General features: G+C 37.0%; 1 protein-coding gene across 13 annotated transcripts in view; it reads left to right on the plus strand.

Moving 5' to 3' along the window:
- The window catches only part of LOC144974361 (histidine ammonia-lyase-like), a 62,626-nt gene continuing 44,499 nt past the window's right edge, over nucleotides 1-18,127 (plus strand). For 3 of the 13 annotated variants that reach the window (XR_013645726.1, XR_013645730.1, XM_078917181.1), the window contains exons 1-3: nucleotides 13-72; nucleotides 4,167-4,586; nucleotides 14,309-14,375. Coding sequence is in view for 4 of the 13 variants with exons in the window: in XM_078917181.1 (XP_078773307.1) it covers nucleotides 4,355-4,586; nucleotides 14,309-14,375 (299 nt within the window). In the remaining 9 variants the exon portion in view is untranslated. Of the gene's footprint in view, nucleotides 187-4,111; nucleotides 4,587-14,308; nucleotides 14,376-18,127 lie in introns of all 13 variants that reach the window. The other 10 variants (XR_013645723.1, XR_013645729.1, XR_013645725.1 and 7 more) reach the window with 10 other exon arrangements.

An 18,127-nucleotide genomic window follows, 5' to 3' on the forward strand; every position in this document is an offset into this window, starting at 1 on the left:
GACTTCAATATTGAAATTGTTAGTAAACTTATTATAAACTTCTCCAAATTGACAATCTCAAAGACTTTCTATGTGCGTAGTGTTGAATTTGGAAAACACTTGAAATTTTGAAATAAGACGATTCCTTTTAAAGTAGGAATAAATATACATCTACACGGATTAAGTCTGTGATAATTATGAATATTTGTAATATTATTGTAATGTGAATTATTTAGATTGCTTTTTAACTACGATATTGTCATCCGAGTGTATAAGTATAATGTTAATACGTATTTATAAAGATGTGTAACGCGCTTTAAGCACTTTAAGTGGATATTAATTGTGCTATATAAACGCTCACTCTTTTTTGTTTTTAAAAATAACGATATGTATTGAATTGTAAGCTTCAATTTATTAGACGAAGACATATACTGTGGACGTTTTAGGTTTCCCCTTTATCAAGAAAACAGGATGAATGAAACACTGCAGACGAATATGAGATTATGTGACAGTGGCGTTGTTAAAATGAATAAACAAAAACATTGAAGGGACAGCAAAAAATTTGTCCACAATATCTGTCTTTGTCTAAAAAATCAAAGCTTACATTCCCATACGTATCGTTATCTTTTCCTTCAAGCTTCAAGCAGCAACATTTTCATATTTTTAACTCTCTCCTTACCAGCCATTTTCAGGATTTCCCCCCAATCTTCACAACCAACTAACACAACAATATATTTTTTATTACTTAAAAACAATAGCAGTAAAGTTCTTCCGATGCATAACTTCTTTACCAAAACATGCTCTACAACACACTGTTTATTTGCTTTAAATTTTATGATGTACTAAAGAAAAATTTTGGTTGTGTCGTAACGAATGTGACGATTTTCCTGTAGTTGGTAAGGAGAGGGTTAAAAAAAAGGGACCTTTTCTGTCGCGATCTGAAAAACACATATATACACATATAGACAGACATTTTTTTAGTGGCGAGTAAACTTGTCTTTTGAATGTCAATGGATTAAAATAGACTCATATCTTGTCAATAAAAAAAAAATAAAATAATAATAATAATAAAAATTTTTAATATTTTATATTTATTTATTTATTTATTTTAAATATAAATAAATAGATAAATTAAAAAATGAAAATAATTAAATATAAATAAATAAATAAAGAAAGAAATAAAGAAAGAAATAAATAAATAAATAAATAAATAAATAAATAAATCCAGGCTTTAGAATTTTGACAAGATTAGGGTTGATATTATATTCGATCGATATTGGAAAGTCGAGTTTTCAGGTCTGAATGAATGAGCATGGCTGTGCTGTCTCTATGGACGCTTGAGGTGAATGTGTGTGTGTGTGTGTGTGTGTGTGTGTGTGTGTTACTTTGAATGTGTCAGTCTGTTTCAAGAATCCAGTTAGTAATTTAGTAATTTAGTTAGTTCTAAAATGTATTTTTTTTTTTTAGCTTTCGGTAGCGTTATAGTCTTTAAAAAAGAATCTGTATTATTGATGCGTTTAGATATGCTATGCGTTTAGATAACATATTCACAAGACCTGCCAGCCGGATATAACGCACCAACACACAAAACTATGTGTGATCTTGACTGTTTATAGATACTGTGAAGTTGACTTCACTCAGGTCTTTGTTATTGTTTTTTTGCCGTCCGCGTTTATGAGTAATTCCTATTAAACTGTATTAACCAGACTATAAACTTTTAAGGTTACACATAGTTTTGTATTTTGGTCTGTTAAACCTCTGGATGGCAATGTTGTGAGCTTCTTAGCCAAGCGCATATTATCTATAACCTGAAATTAGAACATTATTGTGACGTCATTTTTAGATATGTGAGTTATCGTTGGTAGTGCTCAAGAAATTGGATTCTGTAGTCTGATGTCACGCCGCCCGACAACGGCGGCCATCTTGGTTCTAAACAAAGAAAATCATTACTTCTTATTCTTCATGCTGGCTAGAACTTTTCATATGCCTTGTAATCAGAATGTGTAAAAGTCAATACATGATCAAATTTATGCTGTTTTCCCCTCTGGATACGCTTTTATGCTCGCCGAAGAAATATTTCATACGGGCGTCCGCCATTGTTCCGTTAGTTTAGAGCAAGTGTTACTAAGTTACCATGCGTCATAAGGAAGGAAGTGACGTTACGACTGTTGAAGAGTATTTCAACATTTCTATGTTCTGTTTGATTTATGAGAAGAATACATCTCCAGCCGTAGCCATCGTTAACTTAGAGCCTGACACAAGAGTGTGTAGGGTAACGTAGTTACCAAGAGCTCTCACTTGTCTTAACCGCAATGCTATTGTCGCGTGCCAGGCGAGACAGCGAGATGAGTGTGCTCCGCGTGTATCATGCGCGCTAGGCTTACTGATACAATGAAGAAAATACGAGTAGAAGACGGAAGATGCTTGGCTTCACCAAAAGCGGTAAGTGAGAGCTCTTGGTAACATAACAATCGTTACCTACACGCTCTTTGGCCTGACACAAGAACCCACGAGGACTTAGAGTTCACGTCCTTTTTAAGGTTCTTGCACCATCTAGTGTGTTGTCGTAAGTAGTGATCAAGGAAACAAGTCATTCCATTGGTTGAACGATTGAATACAACTCACGATTTGTTTTCCCTTTGTGCCCAAAGACTAGTCTTTTGACGTCATTTTTTGGGGTCAGTGTCATGCTATAGATAGTATGAAGTTGACATCACCCAGGTCTTTGTTATTGCTTTTTGCCATCCATGTTTATGAGTAATTCTCACTAAACTTAATTAACCAGACTATAAACGTTTAAGTAAGATTACATATGGTTTTGTGTGTTGGTCCGTTATACTTCCGGATGGCAATACTGTGAACTTTTTAGCCAAGCGCATACTATCTATAAGTTTACTCAGCCCTCTGAAATAGACGTTACATAAATATGAGTAAATTGACCTCATAAAATTGTTTACGATGTTGGACACAACCAGACCTGCCTTGTTCAACATTTAAAAATTCGTAGGGTTGAGGAACTAAAAATAGAAGTCGTTATTGTTAACGTTACTGATCAACTTGATGATATGATATGATATAAGTCCAGATTTATGTAGGCTTTTACAGCCTTTTATCTTCTCTTGTGCATTCGTGAACGTATATAATTCAAGTCTCTCAAAACTGGGCATGCCACATAGTGGAAGGAGGTGTCTGAATTTAACTTTACAAACAGTATTTTTCTGTTTCACAATGAGCATCAAGACGGCACTTGAATGCCTGCAATGAAGGGACCAAGGCAGCTTCCCTGCGGAACACCACTCGATACTGGTGCCCAGTCCGAAAAACTGCCGTTCACCCTAACACGCTGTCTTCTCCCAATCAGGAAATCTGTGATCCAAGCTAGCAAACATGAACTGATGCCATATGATCCAAGTTTCTTAATAAGGCGTTGATGTGGAACAACTTACTATCAATAGAGTGAAAAATAACAACTTCAAAGTCCTTAGAATATGCACCCAAGCAACAACTTTCATTTTCAATAAGTTTTAATGACTTAGACATGCTCATGAAGCCTGTCACATCCAACCTGAATGAATTCCATTCGACTTGTCAGATGTACACCAAAGATTCATTGTTTCATTAATGTAAAGTTTTGAGTGATCAATTCTATGAGAATTGCTTAGAAATTTTTAAGCAGAGTTTAATCACATAATGATGAAAATGATAGAAAAGGTAATAATGATGATGATGAATTATTATTAATTTTATTATCTTTATCATTATCATTCTTCTTCTTCTTCTTCTTCATCTTCTTCTACTTCTTCTTCTTCTTCTTCTTCTTCTTCTTCTTCTTCTTCTTCTTCTTCTTCTTCTTCTTCTTCTTCTTCTTCTTTCTTCTTCTTCTTCTTCTTCTTCTTCTTCTTCTTCTTCTTCTTCTTCTTCTTCTTCTTCTTCTTCTTATTATTATTATTATTATTATTATATTATTATTATTATTATTATTATAATTGTTATTATTATTATTACTATTATTCTTATTATTATTATTATTATTATTATTATTATTATTATTATTATTATTATTATTATTATTATTATTATTATTATTATTATTATTATTATTATTATTATTATTGTTCATGACATGGACAAGTGAATTTATGATTCAAACAATTTATTTTGTTGCTTTGACATTAATGTACTCGTAGTTCTGCTCATCATAAAAGTACATAAACATTCAAAGTTGTGACAAATGAGAACAAAAACATTCAACTTTTAATGACTCGTTAGTTATCTTAAAAACAGATTAAAGAGAAAAACAACTTTCAGTGTGTTCATCTTTTAGTTTGTGTGTGTGTGAATTCACAATAACAAGTTGAAATCTACACACAACAAGATGAAGTTAAGTGTACACATTCGTGCTGATTGGTTTGCTGTGCCGTGTAAAGGCACAGAAACGATTCGATGGCTTGGAGAAGAAGGGCTCAGAAGATACTATAAACTGAAAGGCCCATCAGGACCCCAGTCCGAGAAAGTCTTTGAAGTGAGGAAGGCTAAAGGAAGCGCCATTTTGGATTTTGATGATCTGATTAATGAAGTTGTTGATGAGAACGATTTCGTCAGCGTAGGTGAGTAATTTTTACAATTGAAGAGCCTAGTGCTAAAAGTACTTAAGTAACAGGAAGATAGTTTTGATAAAAAATTGAGGTTATTAATTTGGATTCGGCTGTATAGAGTATACCAAAAAAATTGTAGGGGAAGACGTCCGTAGTTTCACAGCGCGCCGAAAGAGGGGATATTATTTTGCTATATTGTGTGGAAGACCCCCCCCCCACCACCACCCACCTTTATATTTTCGGGGTGAGATTCCCCGAATCCCCATAAACCCTAACTTTAGTTATCTTTAGAATCTATAACCTGATGAAACAATGTTTGTCATCACTTGCACCATCGAAACTGATGGGAAACACAGTAAATTAATAATAATTGCGTCGACCGGAGTCGTAAACGACAACCAAGTCAACTGGTTTTGAAAAGTAGAAAACTCACACGACTTATAAAAATGAAACTTATCTTAAATAGTAGATAATATTTTTTAAAATGAGCTTTAAAAATGAGCTTTATATAGTGCAATATTCACTAAATGTGCTCAAAGCAAGGGGTTTTACAAGGGGTTCCTGGTTAACAGCAACATTTAACATGTAGGACGGGCCATGACGTCTGTTAGGCGACATTACAATTTTTCGGACAAAGACAACGCTGTTAACGACCAGGTATTCATTTTACACATGAGTACGGTGAGAGAATGTGAGTAAAGAGCCTTTTCCAAGGACTCAACTATGCGCCGAGCGCGAGGCTCGAACCCAGGACCTTCCGATCCGAAAGCGAGTGTCATACCACTAGACCACATCGCCGCAAATTTATGGGTCATTGCAACTAATTGAAAGTCCATAATTGGCTAAAAGATTAAGTAATATAATAAAAAGTGCTGTGAAACCATGGAAGTCCTCCCAATTGTAGTATTGAGATACGGGACTTTGATTATCATTATCGTGAACAAAATTGGTAAATGAACTGAGGTGACCGATGCTTTCTGGGTGGGGTTCCCTACCTCCACAGTGGGCAGGGAGGTACTTACCGTGTCTTCTATCCCCTTATATCTGTTTTCCAACATGCTTTCTGTCTTTGCCTTAGTATGAGATTGCTTGGTTTTGTCCCGACCCTTGCCGGAGTCCTTGGCTGGGAGGGAAACAGTCAAATTCATAGTTATTGTTTTGGGAGATTATATTTTATTTCTTGTAAATCATCTCTCTGTTATTTATTATTATATTTGTTATTTTTAATGTATAATGAAATCTAAGCATTTGAGTGTATTCCTCTTTGTTGGATCTTGTACTTGTGTCTGGGTGAGACTTATAGGTGATATCAGACTAAGTACATTGATGGTATGCTTTGGAATCTACATCTGATCCCTATTTGTTCCCAGTTCCCCTTTGTCTTACTCTCTCTTGGGTGCTCTAATTGTAATTCTAGAACTTTCAACTATCCCATTTTCTTCCTTTTTATTAGCGCTGATATAACCTAAATGTGTTGTAAGCGCCGTAAAACCATTAAAAACAAAACAAAACAAACCAATGTTTTAAGTTTATCTCTGATTAGCTATAAATCATGAAAATGTGACTTAAGTACTTTTAATACCGGGGTCTTCCTTTTGTCTTTCTCTTTCTGGTTAGATTTGTGATTCATTGTCCCAAAACGGTATGATTATGTCTGGGGAGTCTTTCGACAAGTTCCTAGCAGGGAAGGGCAAAAGTCCCATTGGAAAAGCAAAACAAGACCCCCCCCCCCTCCTCCAACCCCATCCTTTACATAAAATAAATAATATAATAATAATAAATAATAAAATAATAATACTACATAAAATTAAATAACAAATCGAAACCAGTGCTAGGAACTTGCGGAAAAACAGCCTATGTCGGAATGAACCTGAACCTGGTGATTTCAATTGGATTTTAAGCTGTATCTGTCCACCCAGCAGTGAACGGGTAGCTGAGTCTGCTAGACTTGGCGGAAGGTACTTTGCGATAGACTAGCGTCCTATACAAAGGATAGCAAGCAATTGCTATTGTCCGTTTCACGCTGTAGAGACCGGGGTAACTTCCGGCTCCATAGGCCCAATGGCTCTGAAGGACTACAACTGGGGATCGAACCTCAGCCTCCTGATTTAACCGATAGTTGGGACAATTTCTGCTTATATTCTCCACCAGTGCCTACTCCCTATTTTGTATCTCCCCCCTCCCTTCCTCTCCCTTTTTCTAGCAGATTTACCATATCTGTGTCTGTCTATATCTAAGCCAGTTACTTGCATAGACCCGACTGAGTCGTCTAGGGTAACATGTTTGAAATGTCATGAAACTTTTCAGATAAAATAGTATCAGACAAATTCATATTATTAGATATCATACTACAAATACAACAAAATTAATTTTGTACAAATTTCTCTCCCCAAATTCATCCGGATTGGAAACCAACAAGGCTGTTTGTATGTCGACTGTCCTAACAATTGGATTCAATAGTCTGATGTCACATCGCCCAGCAACGGCGGCCATCGTGGTTCTAAAGAAAGAAAATCTGTACTTTTTAATCTTCATGCTGGCTAGAACTTTTCATATGTCTTGTGATCAGAATGTGTAAAAGTCAAAACATGATCAGATTTATAATGTTTTTTTCCCCCCTCTGGATACGCTTTTATGCTCGTCGGAGAAATATTTCATAAGGGCGTCCGCCATTGTTCCGATAGTTTAGAGCCAGTTACTAAGTTACCATGTGTCATTACGAGGGAAGTGTCAAAATGTGCTTGAATATTTACTATAGGAACATGGTGATCGTATAAAACAAAATGAAATTGCAAACACAATTTAAATAATAATAATAATAATAATAATAATAATAATAATAATAATAATAATAATAATAATAATAATAATAATAATAATAATAATAATAATAATAATAATAATAATAATAATAATAATAATAATAATGATGCACATTTATACAGCGCTCATTCTCGTGTAAAACACAAGCTCTGGGCACTTTACAATATAAATTATCAATTTTAAGTGAAAAAAAAAATCATAGCCAAATCAAGGATTCATGGAGTCAATAAAAACAAATACAGTAAAGATGTGTCTTGAGATTTTTTTTAAAGGTAGGTAAAGACTTACACTCCCTCAGACCACGTGGTAGTTCATTCCAAATCTTGGGGCCGAAACAAGCAAACGATCTATCACCAAATTTTGTTCTTGATCTTTTTTCCGAAATTTTCGTTTGGTCTTAAAGTGTAATTTTCAAATTTACACATGACCACGTGATCTGTGAGATATGCCGGTGCTATACCAGTCAAACACTTATAAACAAGACACGTTGCTTTGTAATATGTGCGCTTTTCAATGGGCAACCACTGGAGAGAGGCCAACAAAGGGGTTGCATGATCAAATTTTTTTTGCCAAAAACTAATCTTGCTGCACTGTTTTGCAGTAGTTGTAATTGTTTAATAGAAGCCTGAGGCAAGTTGACAAGCAGGGAGTTACAATAATCTAGTTTCGAAAAAATGAGGGAAACAACCAATGTTTTACGTGTTCCAATTGCAATATACTGACGGATCGAACTGATTTTCTTCAATTGAAAGTATAAAGATTTACAGAGAGCAGAAATGTGAGCTGACATTCTCATTTCTGAATCAAAATATACACTCAAATTTTTCACAGTCTTTGAAACTTTGATCTTTTCACCCCCAATCAACACCTGACGACCATCATTCACCTTCAACTGCCCTCTATTTCCCACACTCATCACTTCTGTTTTTGACACATTCATTTTCAACTTGTTTGCATCCATCCACTCTTTTACATCCGTCACACATTCTTCCACACGTTTTACAATATTTTCGAGATTGATTTTTGTAACCACGAACTGAATGGCACTAATAAAAACAGAATGAAGTGAGTAGAAAAGTGCCAGTAGGCAAAAGAGAATAAACATTTCTTTGCGATAGGGGTTCGAACCCACGACCTTACTGATACGACAACTCCGATCCAGGCCAGAGGGTGGCGTCGACTGAATAGCGTCTCTCCCACATAATTTTTCTTCTTTATTGTCTTCTGGTACTTTTCTACTCACTTCATTATCCGTTATTATCAACATAAGTGCCTGCTCCACCCATTTTTTCTGAATTGTTAAGAAAAACAATACGCTTATTGAGATGAATAGCGTTGACTACAGCATTAGATAACCTTTGCAATGCTTTTCTTTTTCCGGGGATAGACAGAAGCGTGGTACCTCTCCAATTATTGCATTCAAGTAGATTTCCTTTTTGGGGTATTTTTTATTATTACTCCTTTATTCCATACTTCAGGAGTGCTTCTTTCTGGCCATATTTCGGTGAAGAATGTTGCAGATTTTTGGCGGTATGAACAAGATCAGACTTCTTCTTCCATTAAAACCAAAGCTCCAGGCTGAAGATTGTAAGACCGTCTTTCCAGTAACAGAGGTTTTAGAGGGAAGCCGGGAGCGATTTTTCGAAGTCATCAGTCAAAAGGGCTTTTTCACAAGGCTTAGTTGGGAGTTCCAAAATCGGATGGTGGAGGTGAAGAAAGAGTAAAGATGGTGGTTTGTTTTTGAGTGGGGGATTTCAAACTTAAATGCTGAATTTCTTGTTTTCTTGTTGTTCCGTTTCTAATGGCTAGTTGGAATTTCGAGTTTTCCGTTTTGTATTTTTGTGGAATATAAGGCTTTCATGTAGCAGTTTCCTTAAAGCCTTAAAGAGTTCAGCATTCAAATTGTCTATACCTTAGGCTTTTCCATTCTCTAAGCTCTTTATAGCATATATCATTTCTCCTGACTTCTGTGGTTCTATTATTATTTCTCGATCTATTTTTTGCCTATTGAGCTTGAGCTTTTTATAGAGCACAATCAAAGCGCTTTACAAAGGGTTCCTGACCAACAGCAACACGTAACATATAAAACAAGACATGACGCCTGATAGGCGATATTATAATTTTGTTTCGACAGAGACAACGCTGTTAACGGCCAGGTACTCATTTTACACATGAGTACGGTGAGAGAATGTGAGTAAAGAGTCTTTTCCAAGGACTCAATATGCGACGAGCGAGGCTCGAACCCAGGACCTTCCGATCCGAAAGCGGTATCATACCACTAGATCACAAAGCTGCTTCTGTTTCTGCCTACATGATGTTTGGTTCCAATATAGAGGGATGTTCTGTTAAGGATTTCTTTAAATTGTTCAGTCTATCGTGCATTTTTTTTCAGCTTCTGTTGTGAGCAATACTGATTGCCTAATTCATGATTGGTACTTTTCACTCATTTATTTTTCAATCTTATAAATTATGGTTTGATCACCAAAAAAAAAAATCAAAATCAACAACAAAAATGAAACACCCCCCTCCCAAAAGAGAACAAAGAAAACAAAATAATAATAAATAAATAAACAAAGAAATAAACATTATAAATAGTGTATAAGTAAAGGTTCAAATATATGATTAAACTCGGATTTTTGTCAAACATACATCCAAATCTTTGAAGTTCAATTGCCACCTGCAAATTTCTCAGGATGATAAGTAGGAGGAGAAGGAGGGAGGAGGGAGATGAGGAGGGAGAGGGAGGGAGGAGGAGGAGAGAGGAGGGAGGAGGAGTAGGAGGGAGGAGGAGGAGGGAGAGGAGGAGGAGGAGGAGGAGGAGGAGGAGGAGGAGAGAGGAGGAGGAGGAGTAGGAGGAGGAGGAGGAGGAGGGGATGAGGAGAGAGGAGGAGGAGGAGGAGGGAGATGAGAGGAGGAGGAGGAGGAGTAGGAGGGAGGAGGAGGGGGGAGAGGATAAGGAGGAGGAGAGAGGAGGAGGAGAGAGGAGGATAGAGGGAGAGGGAGGAGGATAGGAGGAGCAGAGGAGGAGAGGAGGAGGAGAGGAGGGGAGAGGAAGGAGGAGGAGGAGGGAGATGAAGAGGAGGAGGAGGAGGAGTAGGAGGAGGAGGAGGAGGAGGGAGGATGAGAGAGAGGAGGGGGAGGGAGAGGGAGAGAAAGAGGAGGAGGGAGAGGAAGAGGAGGAGGAGGATCACGAGGGAGAGGAGGAGGAGGAGCAGGAGGAGAGGAAGAGAAGGGGGAGGAGAGGAAGAGAAGGAGGAGGAGGAGGAGGAGGAGGAGGAGGAGGAGAGGAAGAGAAGGGGGAGGAGAGGAAGAGAAGGAGGAGGAGGAGGAGGAGGAGGAGGTTCAGGTTCACCCCATGTAATATCGTTTTATATATAGTTGGTTACATATTGCAATAAATGTAACTGCATTGCCGTTGACCATTGATCACTTAGTAAAACGCTAAGAGCACCTTTAATGAATATTGCTCTATATAAAAGTTCAAGTATTTTAAAACCTAGACAGAGACATAATACCATTTCGGTGCGATGGACCACACTGTTCTTCATTCAGCTCATTTTGTCAGAATACCAGCTTACTGCGGTGGGTTACATAATATCATAGCCGTTAATAATCTGCTATTTGTAAATAGAATTCAATAGTCTGATGTCACGTCCGGCCTGCAACCAGCAGCTTGGTTCTAAACAAAGAAAACCGGTACTTTTTATTCTTCATGCTGGCGAGAACTGTTTCACATGTCATGTGATTAGCATTCATAAAAGTCAAAACATGATCAGATGTATAATGTTTTTCTCCTCTGGATACACTTTTATGCTCGTCGGAGAAGTATTTCATAAGGGCGTCCGCCATTGTTCCGATAGTTTAGAACCAGTTACTAAGTAACTAAGCTTCATTATTATTGTTATTATTATTATTATTATTATTATTATTATTATTATTATTATTATTATTATTATTATTATTATTATTATTATTATTATTATTATTATATTATTATTATTATTATTATTATTTTACTATCATCATTACTATTAGTATTATTATCATCATTATTACCCCTATTTTAATCACTTTTTTCGCCTATTACAAGAGCTGTAACTAAAAATAATTGCCTATTTGGACAATAAAGATTATTATTATTATTATTATTATTATTATTATTATTATTATTATTATTATTATTATTATTATTATTATTATTATTATTATTATTATTATTATTATTATTATTATTATTATTATTATTATTATTTTTATTTTTATTATTACGAGGGAAGTGACCTCTCGACAGTTGACGCCTTTTACCTCTCTGTCAATCTCGTCACTAGCTTAATACATCGCAAATCACATGCGACACTTTAATTGGCAAATATTTAATTTACATCTATGCTATTAGTATTGTATTGCAATGATTCATTTTTATTATCCTAATAGTACAAAACAAAACAATGTTATTTTTGGTAGAGCAAAGCATTGTTATTTTGCATATGAAATGTTATTTTATTGAATGAATGAAATTGGCGTCCTTCAGTTCTTTGTTATTGGTTTTAGCCAGGCATGTTTATCTGCAGTTCTCACTAAATTGTATTAATGGACTATAAATGGTTATGGTGACATACAGTTTTAAATGTCGGAAGGTTATATGCGCCTGGCAGATGTTTTTTTTTGTCTAAACGCATAACATTAATAGGACAAAACAATGTTATTTGATAGACAAACGCAGTGATATTTGGTAAAACAAAGAAATGTTATTTGATAGAAGAGATGAAATTGACGTCACTCCGCTCTTTGTTTTTGTTATTGATAGTTCGAAGATGACGTCACTCATGTCTTTGTTATTGTCTTTTGCCATCCGCGTTTATGAGTCATGTTCACTGAACTGTATTACCCCGACTGTAAACGTTCGTGGATACACACAGTTTTGTGTGTTGGTCCTTTATACTTCCGAATGGCAATGTTATGAGCTTCTTAGCCAAGCGCATACTAACTATTGGACATAAATTTTTATGTGCAGTTCTCACTAAATTGTATTAATCAGACGAGATATAAACGTTTGAGGTTTTGTGTGTTGGTACTTTGTATCTTGCTGGCGGACGTGTTTTTGTGTTGGCTAAATACATAGCATCAACAGGACAAAACAATATATGATAGAGAAAACCAGTGTTATTTGACAGATCAACGTTATCTGTATGGATGACCCTTTTGTGTTTAGCCATAGAACGAAGATGACGTCACTCAGGCCTTTGTTATTGTTTTTTTGCCATCCATGTTTGTGAGTATTCCTCAATGAACTGTTATTAACCAGACTATAAACGTTTAATGTTACACATAGTTTTGTGCGTTGGTCCATTATACTTGCGGATGGCAATGTTGTGAGCTTCTTAGTCAAGCGCATACTATCTATAGATAGTGTGCGCTTGGCTAAGAAACTCACAACTTTATAGATAGTGTGCGCTTGGCGAAGAAACTCACAACTTTGTCATCCGGAAGTATAACGACCAACACACAAAACTATGTGTTACCTTGAACGTGTATAGTCTGGTTACAGTTTAGTGAGAATTACTCACCAAAATGGATAGCAAAAACAATATCAAAGGCATGAGTGACGTCATCTTCGTTCTATCTATAAATAACACACTGTCTCAAAACGTAGCCATCGTTAAGTTATAGCCTGACAGCCAAAAAGACTGGCATTTTGACGTCATTATTTGATTTTAGCACCGCCTAGTGAGTTGTCGTTAGTAGTACTCATGGAAATATTGGTTGAACTATTGAATACAACTCACGATTTGTTTTCTTTTGTGGCAAAAGACTGGCATTTTGACATTTTTTTGGTCAGTGTCAGGCTATAAGTTAACGATGGCGACGCTCAAAATGGTATCGTGTCGGAATTACTGTGATGCTGGGGGACGTTATTAGATTTAGAGTCAGAATAAAGAATTTGGAGTTCAATGATGTATGCTTTATCGATGCTATGAGTTAATGTATGATACTTACAACATCCACCAGCCGGATATAATGTATGACGTATGAAACAGTGCCAGACACAGAGAAGAAGAAAAATAATGAAAAACAAAACAATATCCCTGGACTGGAGAAGACGGATTTTTTTTGCGATCGATTTTTTCTTTTAGTTTTTTTTTCTTACTTTGTCTGGCACTATTTCATACACAAATTCTCAGATCTATATCTCACACCAGTGCCTGCTCCCTAATTTGCTCACTTTGGTTAATTACTATTCTTTATTTTGGAAAATAAGTACAATTTCTTACATTGTAAACCAAAGTTCGTAAATACAGGTCTTATTTATCCCGATATATTACCATTTTGAGACGTTGGGTCACATTTGGAGTGCCAAGGAAAGCATGGGATGAGGGCGGCGTGCACTTATATGTAGGTCTTATAACCCAATTCATTATGGGCTCATTGTTGTAATGGAAATATACTAGGCCAATAAGTGGGTTCGGATGTCACACCTGATTATATGGTGAGGGTTATCTGGTTCTATCTCAACATTTCTTCAAATTGAGAACATTTGATTATAAATTTATGTTTTGGTAATAACTGTATATCAACTTCAGCCACTCTTTTGTACATCAATTTTCCGAATTGGATAAAATTGTTTTCTATTAAGAACCTTTAAAATCTGACTGTAATGCATGCAATATCTCAATTTTCCAAAATTGGAGATAGAACCAGTTAATCCTCAGCCCACAAAAGGAGTGTATAGAAGGAACGAAATTGACGTTACTGAGCTCTTTGTTATTGTTTTAGACATCAATTTTAATGATAATTTCTCTCTAAATTATATCTTATCTCTTAAGGATGTTGTGAGCATTTTACGAAAACGCATAGCATTAATGTAAAATTTTCCCTTCATCGTGGTTTTGATTTTATTTTTCGATTTTCAGTTCTAGAGAGCGACATGTCAAGCCCCATTTCAACAGCAGCTGATATCGTCTATGTGGAGGAGATGATGTATCCTTTTGGAAAATGGTCGTCATCAAATCGGTGGTAGAAAAGTTGGTGGTGGTGGATGTTGTCACTGGGATGGTAGTGATTTGTGTGTTGGCGAGGAAGGTTTACTTAAGCTTATATACGTATAGCGCAAATCCACTAAACGTGTTTAAAGAGATTTTTACAATATGTCCCGAGCCAACAGCAGCACTTAGCATGTAATATAGAGACGTGGCACCTGCTAGGCCAAAGACAACATTACAATAACTGGTTAAAGGAAAACATTAATTTGAGAAATAATCTTTTCAGACATCATGAAAGAAAAGGGGGTATTTCTATCAGTTATCTGTCTATGAATGAATAAATATATAAGTAAACAGATAGTTAAAATAAATAGAGAATTAGATAAATAAATAGATACATAAATAGATAAATAGGCAAAAAATAGATAAATGAATAGATAAATAGATAAATAAATAGATGGATGAATGGATGGATGGACAGATGGACATATATATTTTATATATATATATTATATATATATATATATTATATATATATATAGATATATATATATAATTTCTTATCATCACCATGGATGATAGCTGACATTACTACAATAACCTATTCTTACCACCATCTCACATACCACTCACTTCTCATCGAACCTCACAGAAGCTTCACATCATCATGGCAGCTATCATTATCATCCTGGGTGGGGTTCCCTACCTCCACAGTGGGCAGGGAGGTTCTTACCGTGTCTTCTATCCCCTTATATCTGGTTTCCAACATGCTTTCTGTCTTTGTCTTGGCATGAGGTTACTTGGTTTTGTCCTGGCCCTGGCCAGAGTCCTAGCTGGGAGGGAAACAGTCAAATGCATAGTTATTGTTTTGGGAGATGATATTTTTTCCTTGTAAATCATTTCTCTGTAATGTATTATTGTTATTTTAATGTATAATGTAGGCATTTGAGTGTATTCCTCTTTGTTGGATTTTGTGCTTGTGTCTGGATGAGACTTATAGGTGATCTCAAACTAGGTGCATTGGTGGTATGCTCTTGGAATCTACATCTGATCCCTGTTTGTTCCCAGTTCCCCTATGTCTTACTTTTTCTTGGGTGCTTTAATTGTAATTCTAGAACTTTTTACTGTCCCATTTTCTTCCTTTTTACTGGCGCTGATATAACCTAAATGTGTAGCAAGCGCCGTAAAACCCTTAAAAAAAACAAAAAAAAAAAACAATATCATCATCACCACAACCACCCCTCACCAACAGATCACATCATCATTGCAGCTATCATGATCACCACAACCACCCCTCACCAATAGATCACATCATCATTGCAGCTATCATTATCACCACAACCACCCCTCACCAACAGATCACAACATCATTGCAGCTATCATTATCATCGCAACCACCCCTCGCCAACAGATCACATCATCATGGCAGCTATCATTATCACCACAACCACCCCTCACCAATTGATCACATCATCATTGCAGCTATCATTATCATCACAACCACCCCTCACCAACAGATCACATCATCATGGCAGCTATCATTATCATCACAACCACCCCTCACCAACAGATCACATCATCATTGCAGCTATCATTATCACCACAACCACCCCTCACCAACAGATCACATCATCATTGCAGCTATCATTATCATCACAACCACCCCTCACCAACAGATCACATCATCATTGCAGCTATCATTATCATCACAACCACCCCTCACGAACAGATCACGCCATCATTGCAGCTATCATTATCATCGCAACCACCCCTCACCAACAGATCACATCATCATTGCAGCTATCATTATCATCACAACCACCCCTCACCAACAGATCACATCATCATTGCAGCTATCATTATCATCGCAACCCACCCTCACCAACAGATCACATCATCATTGCAGCTATCATTATCATCACAACCACCCCTCACCAACAGATCACATCATCATTGCAGCTATCATTATCACCACAACCACCCCTCACCAACAGATCACATCATCATTGCAGCTATCATTATCATCACAACCACCCCTCACCAACAGATCACATCATCATTGCAGCTATCATTATCATCGCAACCACCCCTCACCAACAGATCACACCATCATTGCAGCTATCATTATCATCACAACCACCCCTCACCAACAGATCACATCATCATTGCAGCTATCATTATCATCGCAACCACCCCTCACCAACAGATCACATCATCATTGCAGCTATCATTATCACCACAATCTCCCCTCACCAACAGATCACATCATCATTGCAGCTATCATTATCACCAAAACCTCCCCTCACCAACAGATCACATCATTATGGCAGCTATCATTATCATCGCAACCACCCCTCACCAACAGATCACATCATCATTGCAGCTATCATTATCACCAAAACCTCCCCTCACCAACAGATCACATCATTATGGCAGCTATCATTATCACCACAACCACCCCTCACCAACAGATCACATCATCATTGCAACTATCATTATCATCGCAACCACCCTCACCAATAGATCACATCATCATGGCAGCTATCATTATCATCACAACCACCCCTCACCAACAGATCACATCATCATTGCAGCTATCATTATCATCACAACCACCCCTCACCAACAGATCACACCATCATTGCAGCTATCATTATCATCGCAACCACCCCTCACCAACAGATCACATCATCATTGCAGCTATCATTATCACCACAACCACCCCTCACCAACAGATCACATCATCATGGCAGCTATCATTACCATCACAACCACCCCTCACCAACTGATCACATCATCATTGCAGCTATCATTATCACCACAACCACCCCTCACCAACAGATCACATCATCATTGCAGCTATCATTATCATCACAACCACCCCTCACCAACAGATCACATCATCATTGCAGCTATCATTATCATCACAACCACCCCTCACCAACAGATCACATCATCATTGCAGCTATCATTATCATCACAACCACCCTCACCAACAGATCACATCATCATTGCAGCTATCATTATCATCACAACCACCCCTCACCAAAGATCACATCATCATGCAGCTATCATTATAATCACAACCGCCCTCACCAAAGATCACATCATCATTGCAGCTATCATTATCATCACAACCACCCTTCACCAACAGATCACATCATCATGGCAGCTATCATTATCATCACAACCACCCTTCACCAACAGATCACATCATCATGGCAGCTATCATTATCATCACAACCACCCTTCACCAACAGATCACATCATCATGGCAGCTATCATTATCATCACAACCACCCCTCACCAACAGATCACATCATCATTGCAGCTATCATTATCATCACAGCCACCCTTCACCAACATATCACACCATCATTGCAGCTATCATTATCATCACAACCACCCTTCACCAACAGATCACATCATCATGATAGCAACCTTTACCACCAGCATGTACTTATTTGTGAGGGTCTCGATAGCTCAGGTGGTAGAGCACTCGCTTCACAAGCAAAGGGACCAAGATCAATCCCGGGTGCAATCGATAATTTTTCTGACCACTCTGTCCACGCAGCAGTGATTGGGTAGCTGTGTCTGTTAGACCTGGCAGAAAGTACTTTGCAATAGACTAACGTCCTATCCAAATGGTAGCAAGAAATTGCTATCGTCCGTTTCACGCTATAGAAACCGGGATAAACTCTGGCTCCATGTTTCTTATGGCTCTGAAGGACTCCTTTTCTGTACTTATTT

Source organism: Berghia stephanieae, chromosome 6, assembly GCF_034508935.2.
Source record: "Berghia stephanieae isolate SIO BIC M18660-M18661 chromosome 6, UCSD_Bste_1.3, whole genome shotgun sequence".
Lineage (NCBI taxonomy): Eukaryota > Metazoa > Mollusca > Gastropoda > Nudibranchia > Aeolidiidae > Berghia > Berghia stephanieae.